The 26,380-nt window shown below is 34.7% G+C and overlaps 1 protein-coding gene across 4 annotated transcripts; it reads right to left on the reverse strand.

Annotated features, from left to right (window-relative positions):
* Positions 1-6,424: 6,424 nt before the first annotated feature.
* Positions 6,425-15,687, reverse strand: LOC130961040 (uncharacterized). Of its 4 annotated transcripts, none has more exons than XR_009079341.1 (10): positions 15,552-15,687; positions 12,474-13,372; positions 10,135-10,729; positions 9,951-10,037; positions 8,815-9,024; positions 8,572-8,669; positions 7,759-7,858; positions 7,451-7,549; positions 6,913-7,046; positions 6,425-6,691 (listed from the first exon to the last, which is right to left on the reverse strand). XR_009079341.1 is itself a non-coding variant. In XM_057886665.1 (9 exons), the coding sequence occupies exons 2-9, from the start codon at positions 13,367-13,369 to the stop codon at positions 6,984-6,986; spliced, it is 2,145 nt and encodes a 714-aa protein (XP_057742648.1). In that variant the 5' UTR covers positions 13,370-13,372; positions 15,552-15,687; the 3' UTR covers positions 6,425-6,983. The 4 variants fall into 4 exon arrangements, 2 of the variants coding, with proteins under 2 accessions (XP_057742648.1, XP_057742647.1); XR_009079340.1 differs by having other exon boundaries at positions 6,425-6,720; XM_057886665.1 differs by having other exon boundaries at positions 6,425-7,046; positions 9,951-10,034.
* Positions 15,688-26,380: the final 10,693 nt, after the last annotated feature.

The following is a 26,380-nucleotide window of genomic DNA, read 5'->3' on the forward strand; positions in this document are numbered from 1 at the left end:
ACTCAATTTTTGAGGTGGAAAGAACTTTGCCAAGAAGGCATTGACTAGCTTTTCCCATGAGTTCAGGCTTTCTTTAGGTTGTGAGTCCAACCATGTCCTAGCTCTGTCTCTTACAGCAAAAGGGAATAGCATTAGTCTGTAGACCTCAGGGTCAACCCCATTAGTCTTGACAGTGTCACAGATTTGCAAGAATTCAGCTAAAAACTGATGAGGATCTTCCAATGGAAGTCCATGGAACTTGCAATTCTGTTGCATTAGAGAAACTAATTGAGGCTTAAGCTCAAAGTTGTTTGCTCCAATGGCAGGGATAGAGATGCTTCTCCCATAGAAGTCGGGAGTAGGTGCAGTAAAGTCACCCAGCACCTTCCTTGCATTGTTGGCATTGTTGTTGTTTTCGGCTGCCATGGGTTCTTCTTCTTTGAAGATTTCTGTTAGGTCCTCTACAGAGAGTTGTGCCTTAGCTTCTCTTAGCTTTCGCTTCAAGGTCCTTTCAGGTTCAGGGTCAGCTTCAACAAGAATGCCTTTGTCTTTGCTTCTGCTCATATGAAAAAGAAGAGAACAAGAAGATATGGAATCTTCTATGTCACAGTATAGAGATTCCTTGAGGTGTCAGAGGAACAGAAAAATAGAAGAAAGAGGTAGAAGAATTCGAACTTAGTGAGATAGAGTTCGAATTGTGCATTGAGGAGGAGTGGTACTCTATAAATAGAAGGATGTGAGAAGAGGGGAAGAGTTTTTCGAAAAAAAAATTAAAAACATTTTAAAAACATTTTGAAAAACTTTAATTGATTTTCGAAAACCAAGAGTGGGAAAGAAATCAAGTAATTTTTGAAAAAGATTTTGAAATTAGAAATTAAAAAGATATGATTGAAAACTATTTTGAAAAAGATGTGATTAAAAAGATATGATTGAAAAGTTATGGTTTTAAAAAGATATGATTGAAAAGATATGATTTGAAAAACAATTTTAAAAAAGATTTGATTTTAAAAATTAATGACTTGCCTAACAAGAAAAGATATGATTCAAACATTAAACCTTTCTCAACAGAAAAGGCAACAAACTTGAGATATGATTTTGAAAAAGGAAAGAAATTGATTTTGAAAATATTTGATTGAAAAGATATGATTTGAAAAAGATTTGATTTTGAAAACTTTGAAAACTTGAAAAAAATTTGCATTAAAAAACAGAATCTTCCCTCTTGTGCCATCCTGGCGTTAAACGCCCAGAATGGTGCACATTCTGGCGTTTAACGCCCAAAGCACTACCCTTTTGGGCGTTAAACGCCCAGCCAGGCACTCTGGCTGGCGTTTAAACGCCAGTTTGCCTTCCTCACTGGGCGTTTTGAACGCCCAGCTTTTTCTGTATAATTCCTCTGCTGTATGTTATGAATCTTCAATTCTCTGTATTATTGACTTGAAAAGACACAAATTAAAAATATTTTTGGAATTTTAATAATGAGGAATAATCAAAATGCAACTAAAATCAAATAACAATGCATGCAAGACACCAAACTTAGCAGTTTGTATACTACGGACACTAACAACATGAGAATGCACATGAGAAACAACAAAACACTCAATTCAAGAGAATTCAAAGATCAGAGCAAGGAAGTCATCAAGAACATCTTGAAAATTAATGAAGACACATGCATGAATTCGAAAAAATGCAAGAAGAATAGAAACATGCAATTGACACCAAATTTAACATGAGACACTAGACTCAACAAGAAACATAGAATATTTTTGGTTTTTATGATTTTGTATTTTTTTTTTTTTTTTGGTTTTTTCGAAAATTAAGTGGAAAAGAAAATAAAGGTATCAAAATTCTTAATGAGAATTCCAGGAATCATGCAATGTTAGTCTAAAGCTTTAGTCTAAAGAAATTAGACATGGCTAGCCAAGCTTCAGCAGGAAATTACAGTCAAGAGCTAAATTGATGAGAATCAATCAGCTTTGGTGATGATAAGAACATCACCTTGAAACACTAGAATTCATTCTTAAGAACTCTGAAGATAAATACCTAATCTAAGCAACAAGATGAACCGTCAGTTGTCCATACACGAAACAATCCCCGGCAACGGCGCCAAAAACTTGATGGACGAAATTGTGATCACTACAATTTCGCACAACTAACCAGCAAGTGTACTAGGTCGTCCAAGTAATAAACCTTACGCGAGTAAGGGTCGATCCCACAGAGATTGTTGGTATGAAGCAAGCTATGGTCACCTTGTAAATCTTAGTCAGGCAAACTCAAATGGTTATGGGTGATATACGAATAAAACATAAAGATAGAGATAGAGATACTTATGTAATTCATTGGTAGGAATTTCAGATAAGCGTATGAAGATGCTTGGTCCCTTCCGTCTCTCTGCTTTCCTACTGTCTTCATCCAATCCTTCTTACTCCTTTCCATGGCAAGCTGTATGCAAGGGTTTCACCGTTGTCAGTGGCTACCTCCTATCCTCTCAGTGGAAATGTTCAACGCACCCTGTCACGGCACGGCTATCCATCTGTCGGTTCTCAATCAGGCCGAAATAGAATCCAGTGATTCTTTTGCGTCTGTCACTAACGCCCCGCCCTCAGGAGTTTGAAGCTCGTCACAGTCATTCAATCATTGAATCCTACTTAGAATACCACAGACAAGGTTTAGACCTTCCAGATTCTCTTGAATGCCGCCATCAGTTCTAGCTTATACCACGAAGATTCTGGTTAAAGAATCCAAGAGATATCCACCCAATCTAAGGTAGAACGGAGGTGGTTGTCAGGCACGCGTTCATAGGTGAGAATGATGATGAGTGTCACGGATCATCACATTCATCAAGTTGAAGAACAAGTGATATCTTGGAACAAGAACAAGCGGAATTGAATAGAAGAACAATAGTAATTGCATTAATACTCGAGGTACAACAGAGCTCCACACCTTAATCTATGGTGTGTAGAAACTCCACCGTTGAAAATACATAAGAACAAGGTCTAGGCATGGCCGAATGGCCAGCCTCCCAAAGTGTTCAAAAGATCTAAAGATCAACAGATTCCAAAGATCAGAAGATGAAAATACAATAGTAAAAGGTCCTATATATAGAGAACTAGTAGGCTAGGGTGTACAGAGATGAGTAAATGACATAAAAATCCACTTCCGGACCCACTTGGTGTGTGCTTGGGCTGAGCATTGAAGCATTTTCGTGTAGAGACTCTTCTTGGAGTTAAACGCCAGCTTTTGTGCCAGTTTGGGCGTTTAACTCCCATTTTGGTGCCAGTTCCGGCGTTTAACGCTGGGAAATCTGAAGGTGACTTTGAACGCCGGTTTGGGCCATCAAATCTTGGGCAAAGTATGGACTATCATATATTGCTGGAAATCCCAGGATGTCTACTTTCCAACGCCGTTGAGAGCGCGCCAATTGGGCTTCTGTAGCTCCAGAAAATCCACTTCGAGTGCAGGGAGGTCAGAATCCAACAGCATCTGCAGTCCTTTTCAGTCTCTGAATCAGATTTTTGCTCAGGTCCCTCAATTTCAGCCAGAAAATACCTGAAATCACAGAAAAACATACAAACTCATAGTAAAGTCCAGAAAAGTGAATTTTAACTAAAAACTAATAAAAATATACTAAAAACTCAACTAAATATACTAAAAACATACTAAAAATAATGCCAAAAAGCGTACAAATTATCCGCTGATCAAAAGCTTACCACAATACCTAGCTAGAAATGACGGGCTCGGTGAGTGCTTCGCGTTGCCGCTAACGGCACACGAATCGGAGTACCGTAGCTCAAGTTATGGTCATCGGAAGAGATGAGTGAACAGTGACAATGGTGGAAAGCTCTCACCTCTCTCCTCACTTCAGCTGCTATTGTGTTTATGTTATGAGGATAAATGTGGCTGAAATGGGTTCATTTAAGTGTATTTATATATTGGGTTTGGGCACAACTTGGATCCGGTCCAACCCATTAGCATTTTTGGCCTGTTTGGCCCAACTTTGGACCAAATCTTTTAAATTAGTGTCCGGTTTCTAATTCTAAAGATTTTTCTAAGGTTTTCTACTGTTTTTAATTATTCTCGCACAGTACCAAACAGATCTAAGCCGATACTGCCGGTTAATTTACCAGTACACATTTTTACGTAATTTTCCGAAGAAAATTATATTTTCCAACTTAGAAAAATTCACTGAGTCCAAATATCATATTTATATTTTCTAATTAATATTTTAAAATTTTGAACCTATTTTGGGCAATTAAATCATTATTATTTTACGTTAATTAATTAGTTATTTAATTTGCGATTCTAACTGCTGGGCCGAACCACTCGTTGAACCGGCTGTGCAGCGGACTCGATCAAACTTGGTTTGACCCGACAGGTTTTTATGAAATCCGATAACCCGATCGGTTAATTTGACCCGGTCCGGTTTGCATTTTTTTTTTCCTAAACCTGATATGGCGTCGTTTCAGAACTCCCCCCTTTTCTCTTTTCCCTTTCAACAAAACCCTAATACCCAAATGCCAAATCTAAGACTCTGAAATCTGAATGTGAGTGGAAGTGTGGAATGGTGGAGCCCCCCTAACCCAGCCAAGTGCCAGCCTCATCTCTGTGCTTTCTTCGTCTCACTCGCTGGCTCATGGCCTAACCCTGACCTCGTCGTTCTCTCGTCTCTCCCCTCACCTCGACGGTCATCACTCTCAGTCTCTCACGACCTCACTTCGTCACTTTCTCAGTCTCTCATCTCGTCCCCTCACCTCGGTTGTCATCGTCGTCCCGTGCCCCGGCATTCTGTTCGTCAGCGGTAGAAGTAGACGGAACCAGTCAAGCAACAACTGCTCCCTCAGGTCATGGTGGTCGTCATCTTGTGTCGCGCCAGTCGCAGTGTCGGACCCCGTCAATCAAGTGACCTTCCTTCAAGTTTTTTACTCTGTTTTTTCACTTGAATTGATGTTGAATCTGGTGGTTGTTGCTGTTGTATTTGGTTTGAGTTGTTGAACTTGAAAAATTTAGAGTTAGAAATTTAGATTTGTTATTAGATTTGGTTAATGTTGTTGTTATATTTGGTTTTAGAGTTGGTGAATAGAAACTTAGAATTGTTAATGAATCTGGTTAATGTTGCAGTTGTATTTGGTTTTAGAGTTGGTGAACTTGAGACAATTTGAATACTTGTTGGATAACAGAGTTGTTTACTAGATAATGTTTGAATTGAATACTTGAATTTTGTTGCTGGATGATAATGTTTGAAACTTTGAATTTGAATACTTTGGTGGTTGTTGCTGTGTTGTTTAAAATCTCATTTAGGTAAATTTTTTGTTGTTGAAAATCTTTTATTTCTTTTGCTAGAATTTTAAAAACGTCTTCATCTCAAACTCCACCAGAAATGCCACCATCTCAAGAACAAGCATCATCAACAACTCCTTGTACTTCATTTACCAATTGTGTTCTTCGTTCGTCGTTGTTGATTTAAATTGAGAATATATTTTGTACTAGAAACCAATTTATTATTTTTTTTAGATCATTAGTTGTGTTTAAAAATTGATATTAGATTATTAATATTTGTAAAGGCTTGCATTTTAAGACATTATTTTAATTTTATTTATATAATTTTATATTTTTTTAATTATGTCCAAATTAACTGAATGAATCAATGATCCACCAGTTGAACCACTAATCCGGTAACCCGGTCATATGACCGGATTGATTACCAATTCAGTTATGATAACTATGGAGAAGAGTAAAGGGAAGAGACGGATAGAAAACCAATATATTAATTTTTTTTTCGGTGAACACCAATATATATTAAATTTATTAAAAAATTATGTTGATGGACTCATGGATTGAGTCCTTGACCCAGCCCGTAGCACACTACGGTTTCGGCCTTGTCAATTATTTAGCCATACCCGTCGTGGGCCAACCAATTTGATAGCTTTGTGTGCAATGATACCCTAACTCACATCTGCTTTTCCAAAATCACACAACTCCCAAAACAAATCCAAACGAATTAAAAAACAAATCCAAAATATAACCCAAAAAAAACCAAATCCAAAAGAATTGTCGAGTTGTTCCAACTTCCAACCATGACTAACTTGTTAAACAATTGTTTTAAATTTACTTACAATTAGAGTATTTTGACTAACATTCTATATCTTTTTGGGTTTTCTTTAATCATTGCTTATTCTTTAAGTTCTTTCTGCCAACGATAGTTTTTTTTTTTTTCTTAATCTCTTTTGATTAACTCTATCCAAAGACAATATATATGGTAGGAATTCGTGCTTCTACGATGAATAGCTAACCGCAATGTACATCTTCGCATAAGTGGTTGCATATAAGCGACACATCTAATTGCTCCCAAAGAATACATAACGATAGTTAAATAATTACTCCTTTCCTTTTGTAAGGGAAAAAAGAGAGGAGAAATTCAATTGACTAACATTTTACTTGTTTTAAAGGGTTTGTTCATCAAGTAACGCGAGATAAATCATAAATGAGGCATCACAAGATATTAGCGAACAGTAGCATGCCTCCAAAAAGTAGAAAAGCAAGCAGGCCCTTAACAGTGTGATACAAATTTACTAAGTCTAAATCCCAGTATATACCTGTGTAGCCCCCATCAACCAGGTATATTTGTAACTAATCTGTCATGGGGAAAAAACTGCGGCCTTCAGACTTGCCACTGGTTTTGCAGACTTCATTAGGACCAGCAAGTGATCAATTACACCTTACAAGACCATGAATCAGAATAGTTACCTATATATGCATACCGCAAAATGAATCATATCTCAGAACAGTTTAGAAACAAAACACCAACTTGTAAGTTCTAGACCCTTTGTATTCACTTTTTATATATCTAACAGGCCAGATAGTAACAGCATACTGAAAAAAGGAAGCATTTCTATTACTTATCAACTAACGGGAATATATTATCATCCATTGCTGTACCTCAGACCAAAATGGGACAGCCAACATTCTGCAGTAGAATAAGAAATTATCCATCTGAAACCAGCGGTAAATTAGGTGATAGATGACTTGCACACCGGGCATGATGTTTTCCTATGGAGCCAAGGATCAATACACTGCACAGCACAGGTTTAGGACGGATTAGCATTTGAGATTGATAGGGTCCAGCAGAAAATAGGGGATTTTCACAATCCCTTTTGAAGTACACTGTTGGATCTAACCAACTCTGGAGAAAGTTCCCTTCTCCTGAACTACCAAACTGAACAGAAATTATCTAACTAAAACCAACTAACCCCCAGTATTTATATGCAGCAGTTAAGCCTAGAATTCCTGCTCCTAACCTGCTAAACTAGCTTAAAGGAGCTAACCAGCAACAATTATGAACTAAGTAGTGAAAGCAGTGAAAATTCAGTTTATCTACTCCTTACCTCTCCTCCTATAGACCAATCCAAACCTGTTCCTATCAGAGATCTATCAGAAAAATATATAAATAAATAGTTCCATTTGATGTGCTTCTTACATCTTTGTGAAATTTGTGCAAACAGGGAAGATGGCGAATAATTTCACCCTTGCCTGGGGTCTCAAGGCATATTGCACAGGCCTCTGTGAAGTTGTCATTCTGGAAAATATAGATAGGATTGTAAATCAGTGTCTACACTAAAAGTTGCAAATTCCCACAGCCCACTTTACTGCTCACCTGGTTTCTTGCCTCAAGTCCACAACTGTTAATGGGACAGTAGACAAGGAAGCTGTGGTTGGGCACAGGGTGTCGGCTAAAAAAATGATGAAAGTATAAGCTAAATGCCATTTGACACTAGTAATAATTACCTGGATGGTGGACTCCGGCAAACTATTGATCTGATTGGAGGATGCACCAGTATGTCGGTGGTTTTGCTCATCAAGGGCCAACAACATTTCATAATCATGTCTGCATCAGGTCATGGGGAAGGCAGGAACTTTACTTTCAACATATTTTGATAACAAAAGAAAGCCAAGAAAACTTCCCCTAAACAATTGAGGGGCTAGGATTAACAAAAACTTGACAAAATAACATAGGTATCAAGGAGAAAAACTGCCAACTTGGTTAAACTATGGGAACCTCGCATAACCTAAGGGCTTCTGTTCTGATGCAATGCAGTACCACTTTTATATTACATTATATTAAAATAGAGAAATGAGTTTGTTCCTCCCATCAGTATATCGGTGTCATGCTTTCTTTTGATGTATCCTTTTTGGTGATGTATGCTGTGATTGCTGTTCTCAAACTTAGGAGCCAGGGAATGATTATGTTATTAAAATAAACATTCTATTTCTACCTTTCAGTTTCAGGAGTGTTATTACACCATAAAGAACCTAGATAAAATATTAAAAGAGAAACATTTGGCCAGATCAACTCATGTTTTCGTGTGTCGCATTTCTATTGCTCTCATAACTAATCAGTAATGAGTAATGACTATCATCCATTCTTTAATTTTATATCACAAAAAAACGAGTTCTCAGCCTAAGAAAATATTAGTGCAAGTTGAGAAGCGTGATGATTTCCATCAATATTCAACAGGCACAAAACTTTAAATGATGGATATTTTTCCATGCAAGAACTAAACATAATTCATTTGCATTAATTATTCACAAGTAACTTACTCATTGAAATCATGTTGAGCAAGAAAGATGTCATTACCCATCCCTAAATCTGCAAAATCCCCTACTGCATCCTCTAATGCTTCCAATATATCAAGCCTCTGCACAAGAGAAATGGTCAAAATATTTCATGTTTGGTATATTTTTAACAGAAAGGGGACATCAGTACGTTTAACAGTAAGACAAAATAACACATTTGTTCATCATCTTAATTTATATCTATTCAAGTATACCCATATATAATACCATGTTTAAGTCCATATCCACAGGAAACCGGGGGCGTCGTCCTCTGGATGATATGGCTGGTCTTCGGGAACGATTTGCTATGTGACTCCTCAATTGTGACCTCAACTGTGACATTCTATTAGAGGAAGGAACTTGAGGTGGAACTCTCCTCCTATTAGAAGGATTTTGATGTGGCCGTGAACGAGGCTGACTATTTGCCCTCGGAAACATCTGTAAAATTAAAAGCAGATTACTCATTTTAACAGATTATCCACTGCTGCATGAATACCAAATTAATACCTTCAAGTACAAGTGGAGAAGTAACAGGTATTAAATAGAATATTGGATAAGCAACCAAACAAGAACATACACCATAGCCTTACTACTTAAAAAGTAAGAGTGCTTGGACCTTTTAATTCTTTTACAACATATTGTAATTAATAACTAACTAGTGTATTAATAGGCACTAAACCCTAAATTATAAATCTTAAACCTTAAACTTTAGATGTAAATATTAATTTATTTTTATATAAATTAAATATGTACAATAATAACAAATATAAAATTAGTCAAGATGGGAAAAATCTAACGAAGAGGTTTTGGGTTCAAGTCTTTGGACTAACATCAAAAGTGCTGTCATTATGGATCAAGAAAAATGTGAAGTTAAGACAGATAACTGGACACACCCTACAAAAGAGATTAAATTAATCTAGAGGGCCCCTAAGTTTTATTCAATTCTTAATTAAGTCCCTATACTTCAAAAGCTTGTAAAGAAGTCCTCATAGTGTAGAATTTCAATTAGATTACAGTTCATTTTTAACCAAATCCATATATGGTTTAGGTAATAAGTGTTTTTTTTTTTATCAAGCCCCTCTGGTTTAAAAATTGCTGATCAAGTCCCCATACTGGATGACATTCAGTTTTTTTCACCCGGAAAATACTTTACAATAATAGGACTTGCACAAAATTTATAAATTAGAGGACAATATTGAAAATTCTTTGTATAGTAAGGGGCTTAATTAGAAATGCTAAAACTATAGGGATCTAGATATAAATTTTTGTTCAATAGACAGATTTGTACACACGCACACATAAACTATAGGGATCTTGATATAAATTTTTGATCATATAGGGGGGGCACAGAGAGAGTGTGTTACAGGATTTGATGTTTGGTGATTATCAAAAGAAGTACGAATAAGATTCTCCTCTTGCTGCAGTGCCAGGGCTAAATGTTCATCAATCTGCTTTATAACACAAGATGAGTTCATGTCAACAAGAAGTCAGAAGAACATACTTCAAAGAAGCTTATCTTAAAAATTTGAGCAAAGAAAAATAGCTGACCCCTCTCCCTTCAAAAATATCATCATGATACAGTTGTTCTTGGAGTTCACGTGCCAATCTCTCATCTGCTTCTACTTGCCTTGCTCGAGCTTTGTCATTGTCATTGTCATCTAAGCCTTCAGTAAATCTGTTGGTATAACTGGGTTCTGGTGATAAGTCTACTACTTCAGAATTCAAGACAGGGTTATGGGATGAGCTTGATGATTCCCCAGGATTTCCTGATGTTGATCCACGTTTCTTTTGCCTTTTACTCAGTGTGCCTGTGGCAGGATGAGTTACAGTCAACTGATCTATCTCTCGAATTGTCAGTGAAGTTGCTTGAGCTGCATTATCTGATGAAGAACCTTGTGCATCCTTGCCACTTTGACTGCTATGAGTGTCTCTTCTATCCATTCTGTTCATATTTTGTCTAGCAATAAATCTTCCAACATCATGGCTTCTGCGTAAATTATGCCCATTCACATCATAAGGATGCTGATCAATGCTGTTATGAGCATGTGTAGTTCTCCAACCATCTTGTCCCCCAGAGTATTTAAGTGAATTCCTTACAGCATTACTGGCTGAATGGCCCTCCTCAAAATCAGTCGCAGGGTTGCTGGAGGAAAAATAATAAATAATAAATAAATTCAAAGCATTGTTAGGATTGTAACAATATGGCATTGCTTGATCTATGCAGTTGGACATGGCTTTATTATTGTATTACCCAAAATCAGTTTTCAAAAAGGTGGTCTGTTATGCATTATATGATTACATGGCGACACTCAATTCAAGCATGTGAAATCATCAAAAGGGACAATAAGCAAGTAGGTAAAACAGGAAATCTAGAGATGGATCTTGAAATCATCTCCAAATTATAATAGTATTATGTCTATACAGATGTTCCAAATGTAAGCTATTGAGTGGAGAAAATGGATCGCTTTATATTTTAACAAAACGGATTTAAATAAAATGAGAAAAAAAAAAAACAAAATAATCTTAAAACTAAAACTATACCTAGTAAAATCCATTATTCATCATGCATAAAAAAGTTAGAGCTCAATATCAAGTTAGGATTTGTAATACAAACTACAAAACAAATATTAAAATTAAAAAAAATCATAAAACTAAAAGACAACTAAAGTGACATAGCAATAACACTTGGGCTCCAGCCCTGCTGTTACCAGAAAGTTAAGAAGAAAACAAATTATCAATCCACTCCACAAAGACGCATGCCACCTAAAACACTGATCCAGATCCTATTGTCACACTAAAAATAATATGTATGGAGAATGCTAACCTTCACTCTAGGTTAGCAACATTCACTCTCTTAATAGGACCAACATGTCCTTTTGTCTATTCTTGTTTGTATTAAATGACAATGTCTAATTTCATAATTCAACACATTATTAATTAAAAAATACAAATTTCTCTCTTAAGAACATCAACTCACTTCAAACAGAATTCTGTACGATGCCTGCTTTATATTATGTACAATTTTTTAAAGCAAAGTATTAAAACTATCGGGCCAAAGTACATATTAAATATTAAAATATTATATGAAGCAAAAATTACCATCACCCTTCCTCTCTTACAAAAAAAATATCTTCTGGTAATAGAGTGAATTATTGCAAATGTGTTGACAGAGGATCACACCTTTGTAACTGAATATATAACTGTCAGTAACAAAATATAACTACCCCATGATGTTATTACTACCTACTGAAGCTTGCACTGCAGGTTTCTCAACCCTCTATTTCCATTTATTTTGATCAAAAATATATTTTGAACTCTTGTTAATCAAAATTACTGTAGTATTAGTGGTAGAGTATTCTTTTGCTTTTATTGTCATATTCTTTTGCTTTTATAGTCACTCTAAATTCTGATCAGTTGAGCATGAGACGAGATGAGGTGAGGCCATTTTGTGATGCACTAGGATGACAGAGAGACACCTTACTGTCAATGAGTGTCCTCTATTCACTATTTTCTTCTTTTCTGCAATTCCTTCTTATTTTCCATGTGTATAAATATCAGCTCCATACACAGTTCAGTTTAGCATTCTACCCCATTCCCATACGTGCTTACAATGTGAAAATTCCACAGAACTAGTTTATTGTCCTTTTCTATTTTGTTGTATCCTCTCTGTCTGCCGCTTTAATTTTACAACTTAGCAGTAGTGTGGTAATTTATTAATTTAAAAAAGATTATTCATGTAATTTAATATTTTCATGCAGGAAAATGTTGGATAGCAATCAGCACACAATCTAAGGGATCTCTTGAAGCCTGATATGCTATAGTTGTTTATAAAAACCTCCAGTTCATCCACCAAAAAGCACACTATGTGAGAAATATTTTCAGATTACCTGCTAGCCATGCGAACAGTTCCAGTGTTAAGACCATATGATGAAGGATGAATAAGTACTTGCTTTCCCTTCACTCTATTACAGCCTCTCTCTTCAGCAACTATATCTTCAACATTAATCGTAGAAATTGGATTGGTAGAAACTAAATCCACAGCATGACTTTCTTCAACTTCCTTGGTTTGGTGATTATCCTTTATAGTTGCTTGATTTGCTCTATTTGCAATATTATATGGTGAAATACACCCATTTCGTACCAATCTCTTCTGCCCTCTAACTCTTGGTGTGGTGGAAATTTGAGGGGGCAAAGCCAGTTGCTTTTCAGTGTTTAGTGGAGGATGAGAATCATTAGGCAGTGCAATTCCCTTGCCACGCTCCTGAGATATATTAGGACCTGGTAGCATTTTATCTCTGAAGGCAGTAGAAGAATCAGCAACAACTCGTGATGAAGTGTTTCCAGCGCTTGTTACTTTCTTATCTTCAACAGCCTTATCTCTTGATCCATGATGTGAGAAAGCTGGTTTCAGCTGTTGGGAGTTCTCATTCTCTTCAGTAAAATCTAAAACAGACCTAGGTCCATGGCGAGATGATTTAGCAGGAAATCTAGAGCTTACAGTTTTCCCTCTCTCCATCTTTTCAGCACCAATAGAGTGTGCTGTCCCAAGTCCTAAAGTTTTCTCAGTTTGAGTTTTTCTGAAGAAGGGGCCATTATAAGAAGGATAAGGTGCGTTTGATGGGGAAAGTATTATATAGTTGCTGAGTTTCTTCATTTCATCAGCAGCAGGGAAGCCCTTCTCCCTCTTCTCAGGATTCCGAACATGTTTCTGATCACCAGGCCTGGTAGTTAATCTATCTGGAGTATCAGGAATATCCACAAGATCAATTTCCAAAGGCTCCATAACCTGCTTTCGTAATCATATACAAAGATCAAGAAATACTTAATAAAACAAGTAAAACAATAACCATAAATGATAGTAAGTTATGTGCATGGAACATCCTATTCACTCTAAGACCTCTACTAAAATAATATGAAAAACCACTTTACCGACTAATTTTAAACAAAAATAATTATTAAAAAGATTATGAAAATAATGCATGAAGATAATGGATATAAAACACAAAAACCCATTTTTTATTTTTGGTATAACCAATGAAATGATGAAGACAGAGTAGAAGAATACCAAGAATGAGGAGCATAAGAGATTCTCCTCAAAGAAAAGAAACCAACATCAGAACAAAAACAAGAGCATAGAAAAAATAACCGATCCCTCATCGTATCACTATATCAAAAAGAATATTCCCTTAAACAAGAGAGACTGTTCATATTCCAAAGCAGTAAATTATCCAAAGAGATAACAGATGTCCTAAAATTTTAAAAATGTTACTCTAACCAAATACACCAAAGTGTTGCCTTCTATGCTTTTGGGAAAACCAGTAGAGCAAGTCACAAAAATTGATCCAATGATCTAGAGCACACCACACACCCAACATTCACCAACAGTACAAACCTCTAGCAGTTGAACAGTGTAAGAATAGAGGAAGAATGTTCCTAGTTCCATATATCAGAGGCAACTTCATCACATTCTCGTGTATTCAAAATAATGATTGGTTGAAGGGTAAAAATAAGGTGGAAATTTCCATAAATGAGTTTGATATGTAAAAGTACACGGAGCAGATCATGAAAAACACCACATTTTAAAAACTAAACACACCACCCTTAGTAGAAAAGGAAAGGCATCTAGTGCATAATACTACATTAAATTTTTACCACCACTCCACACCAGCAGGACAAATCTAAAGCACAGAAATTTAACAACTTTATTCACATAGACACATACAAAGAAATACATTTATGTATCACAAAATTAAAAGAATTGCACACTATAAATTTTAGCATCCGATAAAGCATCTAAAAAACACCTTCCAATTTGTTTTCGAAGAATCAGAAATTTAATCTTTTTCCCAAGTACCGTTTTCCTTTACAACTATTAATATTGAACTTTCACACACACACACACAAGCCATGAAAAGATAAATCAAAAAGCACCTGATAATAAAGAAAAACTGCCAATGTTATGTGCCCCCATCAACAAAGTTAGGCTACATAACATTAACACTGGATTCTTTTTTCTTTTTCTTTTCTTTTACGGGTACATATAACCACAATGTGAAGAAGGTTAGTATAGCAGCATAGAAAGCTCAAGAGCATTGGTTTGGCTATAAAAAGGAAACCAAGAGCACAAACGCAGCCAACATGTTAAGAACTTCAACCAAGCACACGTCACAGATTGAAAGAAAAACGAACAAAAAACTTATGGAGTGAATATTTCACTCCATCTGGTAGATACTACTCTCAATGCAAAGCACATCTACAACTAAAACATATCAAATTTGGAGTGGCATTATAAAAAATGGATACAAGCAACACACTCAAAAATGGCACTCTCAAGAACTTATTCAATCCCTAAAGCCACAAAGCAAAGCATTCAAATTGTTGCAATAAGCCTTAATGGTAAAAGCAAATCAAAGTGGAGGTGAGTACAATAAAACAATATACACGTACATCTACTTGCATTAAGCAAAGTGAAAGTCGAATCCACTTGAGGAACCAAAACTCAATATAAAAAAAAACCTATTACGTCAAAACGGCAAATTTAGGATTTCGAATTTCCAGGAAAAATAACCAATCAAATTTGACTTCCCTGAACAAGAACTATACCTCAAAGGGTGGGAACAGTTTTGGGATACATTTCCCCCAAGAATGAGTCAAGAACAGTTAAAATTTCCAGAACATATTAAGCGAAATGATTGTACGACATTCCTATATCGCAAAATCAGACTAAAAAAAATTAATACTTGAATGGAAAAGTACTTTTAAAGAATGCAAAAATCGATAAATAATCATCAAGTTAGGGTCATCATGAACCCAAATTAAGAATTTGAGCACATTCTGAAGAAGGGGAAAACATCAAAGAATTACAAAGGAAAGACAAAATCGAATCATGTAGGAAAACAAGCAGAAATTTTTTAAAAAAAAAAAAGAATAAAAGACGTAAAATCAACAAATAAATTTCTATCTACCTGAATCGCAGTGAGCAAACGAAAATTGAAATTGGCAAATGAGACAGCCAGACAGGAGAGAGAGATAGGGATAGGGCAAGAGCGACAGAGAGGGAGAGATGGTAGATGGGAACTTTTACCCTTTTAGTAATTTACCACTGCGCTCAATCCGGTTCGGTATTTGAGTGATGCTTTACAAATAAGCACAAACTAAGAAATGATCCTCTCCAATTTTTTTTCGTGGAGAGAATAAAGTGTGATCTCTCACGTTTAATTTAATTTTATAGGTAGATCAAAAATTAATGAGAGAGAATAATGAAGAGTGAGATTTTTTATTAGATACCATCTAATTTTTTTTTATTGAAAAAGATTCACTTTCACAAAAACTATAGACAAATTTATTTTTAAAATTTAACTATTATAATAGATAATAGATAATAGATATAAATATAAATTTATTTTTTGGTTGTCTATAATATTCTCTAGCTTAGTAAGACAAAGACTAATTTACCACAAATCAAATTTTTATTTAGTTTTGATGCACCTTTTAAGTTCTAATTACCTTATATATTCATAGCGTATTTAAGACTTTTGTTTACTCAGGACATTGAGATAGAGATACATATGTACAAAATCGTATTTGACATATAAGATATGGACAAAAATAATATATCCAAAGACACTAAATTAATATATTTTGTGTTCATCTTGATAAAAAGGATACGAAAACACTAATTAAGGACACAATTTATTTTTTCTTTTTTCTTTTATTATTCTTGTTAATTTTTTAAATTTATATTTTTTATTATTATATTTTTTCCTCAAATTAACTAAGAATAAATTAGATTTTTATAATATATTCTAGTTTATCACCAAACAAAATATAAAAATACAAAATTTTGTTTCTCTATCCTTTATGTCTTACTCTTAATGTATTTATTTTCAAAAACAAATACAACCCAAAAGAACGAATATAACTAGACATTTATATAAAATATTTTACAATATATTAAAATTAAATTTTCATCAAATAACCAAAATTTTTTTATGTTATACCAAAATTATATTTATATCTTCAAAAATAATTTTTAGTTTATTTTTTAAATTTGATCATTTACTTGCATTAATTTTAAAATGTCTAATTTTAATACACCTTATTAATTAGAGACAATTATTTAGTTTTTAAAAGTTTTAATTTTAAAAAATACAAGTTAAGTTTAGGGTTTGTTTTGGTGAGTTTATGCATAAATTTTTTTAAGATTTTTTAGAAAAATAAAAGTAATTTTATGTTTGAATATCTCATATAAAAATATCTTTTTATGTAATAATTATATTTAGATATAATAATATAAAAGTACTTTTGTTTATTTATTATATTAAAAACATCTTTTTTAAGTAAAAAAATATCTTTTTAAAAAAGATATAAATTATAACTTCTAAAATAAATATTTTTATTTTTTTAGTATTTTTATTTTTACTACTAAAATTTTGTCAAACACACTAAAAGATTAAAAAAAATCTTTTTTCATTGAACAAAGATCTTTTTTCTAATAACTTAATGATACCCAAACAAACACTTAGAATTTAATTTTGATGGTACTGACAGTATAAAATATTATACAGGGTTGTGCAATTATATCTGTCTTTTTGGATAACCATTAACACGGTCAATAAAAATATTAGTTATTTTTTATGATATGGCATTATGTGATTGAATGCACATACAAAACTATTTTATATTGACAGTGTATCAAAATTAAATTCTTAAGTTTAAAAATGATCTTTAGAATGATTATTAAAAATATCCTAATAAATAAAAAATGACGATTAAGTTGTAACTATTTTCAAAAGAGTTAAACTCTAAAGTAGTCCCTGAGATTGGCGAGTTGCACCGATTTAGTCCTCGAGATCCTAATTGCACCAATTACATCCCTTAGATTGACAAAAATGCACCATATTAGTTCCTAACTCATTTTCTGTTAATAACGTGATGATGTGATTGATGATGTGGACTGTTAGTGATATGTGTCACTCCTTGAGTTGGCCACGTGTAATGGTATGATGATGTGTTGACTAATGACAAGTGGCATGTTGACGTGGACAGTTGTGTCATGTCTCACAATGCTATTTGGCCACTATCAGTTTCTGCCATGTGTCGCAACAATATTCATCCACGTGTCATCCGCTATGTCATCATTGTAGATGCACCAAATTGGTCCCTGACTTTGCATTAATGTTCTCATTTTAGTCTTTGAAATTGAATATCGTGCACCAAACTAGTTCATTCACTAATTTTTTTATTTTTTATAAATTCTTAATATTTTTGAATACATTAATCCATAATTACCATTTGGATTGGTATAAAAATTAAGAGACCATGTACATTGTGCTATCCGACCTGAAAATTTGGCCTACACCTAAAGATCTGGTGAATTTTGACTCGGTTTAAAAGTGATACAGTAAAAATTGAAAAAAATCATATCAGATTAGATTACCCAATCAAATTTGGGATGAGCTTAGATCACCCAGCCTAGAATAGATACTGAACCCTGCAATCTCTTTTCTTCCTAAAATCCTAATATTTAATTTGGTTCTACACTAGGATCCACTTTTCTCTCAATCTCCTAATCATCCCCCATCTTCTTCGAGCTTACAACATCACCTAGAAAGTCACAATCACCAGCTTCTCTCTACTATCTTTTTCTCCCATTCTCCGTGCTTCTCGCTGCGCCCCTAGAACCACCCATCACCTTCGCCTCTCATCAACATCTTCTTATCACTTCTTCCTATTGTTTGGCTACTAGTAATTCACACATTGCTCGTGCTACTCGTCTCTTATTGCTTCGTCACCCACTCGTTGGATTTCAAGGTCTCATCTCATCGTGCCACCATGTTGTCATCTTATGCTCTTATCTCACGTCTTTCTCACAACGACCCCTTCTATCCCCTCTCTCTCTCTTTCGCAGTTATAGTGATAGCCTCTCCCATGCAATTTTCTCTACAACACTGCTCTGCCATCATAAACATTAACTCTGCTTTTTTTCAGTACCAAATTTGGATTCTAATGGAGATGAGAAAGCGTGGAGATAGTAATTGGTGAGTAGTGGATGTGGTTTCTTTCTATAACGATGATGTATTGGACCTCGCCTTAAGTTCATTTGGGCCCTACATTAGCTTGAGTAAGTGCAAAATATCAGTGTCCAAAGAAAAATTTTAAATCGGTTTATTATCATTGTAGCACCTCTCAACACCAAACTTCTACAATAAAATTTAGAAAGGGGTAAAGGTTCTTTAACTCTTTCAAAAAGTATAAATCAGGAGTTTTATTTGTCGAGTTGTCTCTCTAGGATGGAGCAACTAGATTAATCCAAAAAGTAAAAGGATTTTTTAAAGTAAGAAAGTAAATTGTTCAGGAGTGACCCAGAACGATGGAATCTGGAATCTAACGAGGTTGACGAGCTTCACGGCTTTTGGATTTCGGAGTAAATAGTGGAGGAAACAATACTCTAGAGAGGTAGGGTTTTAAGGTTTTAGTGTATCATATCTAGAGGAGTCTAAGACTCTCTTTTATATATTCGCTTTTTCCTTCCTACAATCCTCTAAATTAGACAAGATTTGATTTGTAATTGTATTCGAATCTCGATTAGTGATCTATGTTGAGTTGTCCAAGATCTTGGATCAATGAGGGGATTTAGGCCTAAGGGGGCCGAGTTTTCGTTGGGCCATGGGGCCATTAAGGCTAGAAGTCGAGACCGCAACAATGCCCCCAAATGTGATGTTGCCGATGTCGGTGATGGCGCGTTTCCATGGATCTAGGCCCACGTGGTGCCAGGCGGGTCAGTTGCTAGCAAACGGTCATTTCAGGGCCTGGGGTTCTACAATAGTGCATTCTCTTTTCGATGTGGTGAGAATTCCTTCTGATGAGCCAAAATTGATATGCTTGTAAATTGGCAAGTACACCAAATCATATCAAGTAATACCACAGTGAGTGGATATTGTTCCCACAAGGATTAATGGATTGAAGCAAGTAATGTCTAATTATATCTCTAATTATATCACTCACACCTTGGCAAGAGGAAATTGGTTTGTGACTTGGAATAAGAATAGTGAACGAAAAGTGGAGGGATGAAAGAAAGCTTAAATAATTTAAAAGAAATCAAGATAGGGAATGTTAAAGGTATTGGGGATGCTAAATCCTTTAGGAATAATAATAATTGTGTTTTCAAAACTTTAATTCATGCAAAAATCTTTTCATACCAAATTATTTATAATTAAATTTCAATGTGTTGGCAATCTAATTTCTCTAAACTTAATTAATCACGAATGTCTTGGTCAATTAATCAAGAGAAGAGGTTAACAACAATTTCGATTTTAAGCCACATAATTTTCAAAGACTATCCCTAGATGAATTAAATGTCATATATTCAATAACTAGTTCTAAAATCAATGAAGATTATGAAACGAGTTTTAAACTAATTCTAATATTCAATCACTCAAAAGTAATAAAGGAATCCAAGAAAGAATTAGAATATCCCTCAATACTTCAAATCCTTATTGATGAAGGACGAAACTCAATCTTGAAAGAGGAGAGAAGCATGAATCAAAATAAAGAAAACACTTGCATTATTAATCCATAAAAATAAAATAGAGCCCTGATGAGTCCATATTTGATTATGATTTTTTGGCTTGAATTGGACGGATTTCATCACATAAATGATGATTGGATTTTTTACGGTTTAGAATTTCACTAATGAAATCTCGTTGTAAAGTATAGTTTCTAAACCAAACAATAATCCTTTCATACAAAATGTTGTTTGTCACTAGTACAAACCCCTAAAATTTATAAACCGAAGTATTCAAACCTCGGGTCGTTCTCCCTAGGAATTGTAATGAAGTGTCTTGTTATTGGTTATGAGTTATTTTGGGGTTTTGGATAAGAGGCATGAAAGTAAATGACAATGAAAATAAACTAACAACTAACAAAGCTCTTGGCAAGATGTGAGAACTAGAAATCCTATCCTAGTTACCTTCCTCAATTGTGATGAGAATTATTCATTGCTACCACTTAATTAACCTCTAACTATGGAGGGAAGTCAAGTGGATGAATCAATTTGATTCCTCGAGCCCTAATCATCTCCTAAAGGAATGACTAGCTTTAGAGATATTCAAATTAATTAGCAACTTCTAATCATCAATCAACAACGGAATTAGATAACTCAAGAGTCACTAATTACTCTACCTAGGCCAAGAGGAACAAAACCTACACTAAAATCCAACCAAGCATTTCATCAAACACTTGGTAGGCATAAAAGGAAAACATAGTAAATCAACAACAAGAACAAAATCAAACAACAATTACTGAAAGGAATTAACAACACAAATCAAAAGGAACACAATTATTATGATTTACCTTTATTGAATTGAAAGAGAAAAGGAGGAACAAAAGTAGATCTACAACAAAGTCTAAGAACAACATAAAGGAAATTACAACAAAAGAATGAAGGAAGATGAATGTAACAACAAGGAATTAAGAGGATAAAAGTAGAAGAAAGCAAAGATTAAAACCTAGATCTAAGACTAAACCTAACCCTAATTCTAGAGAGAAGTGAGAGCTTCTCTCTCTAAAACTCTAAAATTAATCCTAAGTCTATTCTATATGCCTCCTAATTGATTGTATCATTGTATGCCTTCCCCTAAATCCTTCATCCTTATATTCCTTTCCCTTGGCCATTGGCGCCAAAAATGGGTTCAAAAACCCTCTCAAATCGCCAGGCACGTGTTGCATTAGTGAGGTCATGTGCCGTCATCGACGCGTGCGCGCACGGTACGCGTGCGCGTCCTTGGCTTGTTTCGCAATGTGCGCGTGGGCGCCTTGTGCGCGTGCGCGTGCATGGCCTAGATCAATTCTTTGGCTTTTTGTGCTTCTCTCCACTTGCATGCTTTCTTCCTTGCTCCCTTGATCCATGCTTAGCCTATTTCAACCTGAGATTACTAGCAAACACATCAAGACATCGTATGGAATCAAGGATGAATTAGAATTCATCAAAATAAGGCTTAAAAAGCATGTTTTTACACTTAGGCACAAATACGGGAGAGTTTACAAAACCATGCCAATTCATAGGCTAAATGCGAGAAAAGGTTATCAAAATACCCTAAATTCAATACAAGATAAACCCTAAAAATGGGGTTTATCAATAAACTCACACTTAATCACCAAAATATCATACTTTTGTGATTTCTCTCTAATTTAAACCTAAATGTGAAAACATGCATTTTTGTACTTCAATTGATCATTTTAATTCTACTTTTATTCCATTCGATGCCGTGATATATTTTATTAAGTGATTTTAGGTCAATTAGGCGTGAATGACTTAGCAAAAGTGGAAGGAAGCATGCAAAATGGGAGATTTTATGAAGAAAACAAAGGATAAGCACACAGTCAATTGTGCGTACGCACAAGTGAAAAAATCATCAAGTGTGCGTACACACACATCTGTGCGTATGCACAAGTCCCAACGCGTGACTTCATTAAAATATCATGTGGCTCGAAATTTTGGGGGCCTCTTGCCCCAATTTTTTATGTTTCTGAAGCTAATTGGGTGCTATATCAAGGGGACTTCATTCCATATCAAGGGGGAGCTCATTTTTAGGATAGAAAACATTATTAGGAGTAGGAATAGAGTAGTATAGGAAATGCTCTCTTAGGATTTTAATTAGGTTTCATTGTAGAATTTTATAGTTCCAATTTTGGTCTTGGATTTTGCTCATCTCTTTTGTAAGTACTCTTTAATTTCTCTTTAATTACATCACATTACTCTTATGTTCTTATGGTTCTAGTTATTTTGTTAATATATGCAATTTTGATTCCTTGAACTTTTGCTTAATGAATTTAACGTTTTATGATTTCTATTTCTTGATTGAGTTTCTATTATTGATATTGTGAATAGTTTGGTTATAGTTTTCACTCTTCTTTGTAATTTCCTATGTTTTGCTTTATTGCCCACCAAGTATTTGTGAAAATACCACTTGGAGATTTTGAGTACATTTTCACACCTTGACTTCGGAAATGATCCTAGGATACTAGAGTCATAATGTCTGATATTTAGTGGTAATTCTTGGGTTGTTAGTTGATTCTTGTTTCCATTGACGCTAGCTTTTCACTAAGTTAATTAGTGAGTTATCTAGGACTTATGGATTAAGGTCAATTATGCTTGCTTGACATACTCCTCAGTGTTAGGGGTTGACGAAGTGAAATTAACTCATCATAGTTGCCATAGTTGTGGTTATGATGATAATAGGATTCCTTAATTCTCATTCCTAAGTCAAGGCTCTTTTATGCATTTATAGCATTTTCACTAAGTTTTGATCTTGCTTTCTTTTAGTTTGCATTAATTTCCTTGTTAATCATTTGTTAGTTCTTTTATTCCTTAGTTCCTTTAATTTTTCGTTTCTTAATTGAAGAAAATCCCTTATTCCACAATCGAAGGTGTGACACCTAAATTGCGTGGTCCGAGGGAGACGACCTGAGACTTAAAAACTCCCGGTTATTAATTTATTTTGGATTGTGACAAACTTTTATATTTAAACTTTGATTGAGACCTAATTTTTGATTCGGAACTATACTTGCAACGAAGTTACAATTTGAGAAATTCCGAGTTGACATTTGGTCTTCATCAAGTTTTTGGCGCTGTTGTCGGGGACTATGTAATTGGTGTCGTATTTTTTGTTGTTGTGAATATATTAATATTGTAAATAGTTTACTTTTTTTGTTATTTGGTTGTTTTTTTGTTAATTAGGTGTTTAATTTTCTTGTTTATTGATGTCTTTTACTTTTATTTTCTACTTTCTCTATGAGTTATCACCCTGTTGCTTGGAGCTTGGTTGTGATTATATTGTAGGGTGTGATGAATTCAAATTTGGATTATATCATGGAATGGGAGAATCAATTGAGGGAGAAACCATATGCGTATGAGCAACACTCATAGCAACCACCTCCTCCATGTTACAATGAGACAAACCCTCCCCAATGTTCATATCAAATCCAAATATATAAACGGTACCCCCAACACAACCCTCAACCACCAAATCGTCAAGCACCGTACCATCCACCTCTATGGAATCCGGATGTTTATATACCTTGTCACCAACCATATGAACCATCACCTCCTTACACACCACCTCAATACCCTCACCCATATAACACACCTTCCAACTATATAACCTTTCTCCCAACCATTGAACATTCTTTTTCACCTAAATGTGAAGTTCTCCAACTCTTGCCCCAAGAAAAACAAGACCTTCAAACTTTTCTCCAAAAGCAAGAAGAATTTCGGAAGAAATAAGGGGAATTCATGGTTACCAAAGCCAAAGCGATGAACCGCTTAGCCCTACTACGCTCAAGCAATCAAGACATTCCCCTTGAGGAATATGTAGGATCAACTAAGGAGTGTAGTGAGGAGGAGAACATGGAACCTAAAATAGAAAAAGTGGAGTTAAGGCTTGAGTCACAAGAGGAGGAAGGTAAAACATTTGAACCGAAAAAGATAGATGGAGAATTGAGGGAACTTAATCAAGAAGTGGATTCTATCATCAATGATTTTTTGTCCATCTTGGTCAATCCCCTCAATGATCTTGATAAACCTTCTCCTTTTGAGTTTGAGAGAGATATGGAAGTAGACTTCACACAACCTTCTAAGTATGGATTGGATGATAATGGGAAAAACTTAGAGGGGGTTAGTGAGAAAAAATTAGACAAGGGTGGTGAGGAAGAGGTAAACACTCAAGAAGTGGAAGCATTCATGCAAGAGTCCAAGAAAACAATTCCATTCCAAGGACAATTTGAGTGGGTAACAATTTCCTCAATGAGCTTCATCGCCCCACCAATATGCTATCTTGAAAACGAATCATCAACTTAAGGTCCTTCTTGGAGTGTTAAATGGTGAAGGATCCACAAGAATTCAAGGCTCATCAAGAAAGCCAAATCAAGAAGTAGCATTCAAGTGTGGTGCAAGGTTCAATTAGGAGGATTCCAAGATTTAATTGAGTGCTTCAAAGGTGGTTTGGGAGATTGTTCATCCAAGTACAAGAGTGAAGATCAACACGAGGACAACCAAAAAACTAAAGTATGGGATCCGGGTATATACTTCTACAACCAACAATCTTGAGTCCCAATTGTTTGCTTGAGATTGCTTGAGAGCTTGATGTACTTTATTTGGGATCCCGAAGGATTTTGGAAGAGAAAACATGGGTGGCAACTCAAGGATGAATGGAAGCACAAGCCTCCTTGATGTGAGCTTCACCTAAAAGTCCAACTTAAGGACTTTAAATAAAAGTGGTAGGTGGGAGACACCTCATCACTACAAGAAAAAGGCGTATTTGTAACAAAAAATATTGTTACAAAACGTCGAAATTTTGAAACAAAAGTTTTTTGTAACAAAAAAAGGGTCCATTGCAGTAAGTCCCAGTACAAAAAGTTTTTGTAACGAAAAATAGAACTGTTACAATTCAATACCATATTTTGTAACAATTTTTCCTGATACAAAAAACCAGAAACCGTTACAAAAGTGGTAACAAATTTTGATCTTGAAAGTATTTTTCGTGACAGTCAATTTTTTTCCTATCAAAAAATTTTGTTACAAAATGTAACATGATTTTGTAACATTTTTTTCTTTAGTTACGAAAGCAAATTAATTATTTTGTAACAACTTTTTTTATTACAAATTACATGCATAATTTACTAAATTATTTTTTAAATTAACTAATATATTAACGCTTTTAATAAGCAAGTTTACATGTATATAATATGCAAAAACATACATAAGTCAAACAAGATCCTTTTAGCTAAAATTGTCTTGAAACAAAATAACATTAGCTAGTGAGTACATTGATTAGTTCAACCAAAATATAAAAGTTCTAACATAAAAGTTCAACCAAAACATAAAAGTTCTAACATAGATTAGTGTCTCTATGCATCAAAACATTCTTGAGCACTCAAGGTAGCATATGGTCACCATTTCATCACTCCTGTAAATAAGAAAAACTGAAACAAAAAAGTTAGAAACAAGATATAACACTAATTATAATTTGTCCACTAAGTTTTATCCAAAATGTTTAGAAAAATTTCGGCAAAACCTCCCCTAAAACTTGGATATTTCCACTGTCTACGGTTCTGACAAACACAACCAATTCACAACTTGCACCCTTTCAAACAACACAATGCAGTTTAATTGAGCAACCAAATAGGACAACAACCAAATAGTGAATAACAAAACCCGAAGCTTCCAGCTTCCAACAACCAAAACAATGAAGCACTTAGCCGGATAATCAATCAATTGAGCTTAGCAACAATTGAAAACCAAGAGCAATTAAATACCAACTCAATCAATTAATTGAATCAATGAATATTGAAAACAGCTTAAAATAAATTCTGGCAGCATTTCAGCAGTAAATTTGCCTATTTCACAATTTCAATCAATCAATTCAAATTCCATATGAATTCTTTGACAGTTAAAAACACAAAAAATAATAATGAATTCATAGGAAGGAAGTAAATAAGCCAATTCTAGCAAGAAAACATGAGGAAACAATTAAAACCAATCCAACCAGCAAGAAGCAGAGCAGCATTTAGCAGAACAGCAATCAATGGCCCATCATACAGCACCCAAAATAGTAAAATGAACAAAGATAATGGATTTAGGCAGCATTCTATTCATTGAAGTCAATAACCATTACACTTGCAAGCAGTAGGGGCATAGCAGTTTATCCATTAATTCAACAGAAAATCAATCAAGTCAAACTAAACGATTTCAGCAATAGATTTATCAATAAAACCAATCTCAGTTCAGCAACCA

Source organism: Arachis stenosperma, chromosome 2 (genome assembly GCF_014773155.1).
Source record: "Arachis stenosperma cultivar V10309 chromosome 2, arast.V10309.gnm1.PFL2, whole genome shotgun sequence".
In the NCBI taxonomy this organism is placed as follows: Eukaryota; Viridiplantae; Streptophyta; class Magnoliopsida; order Fabales; family Fabaceae; genus Arachis; species Arachis stenosperma.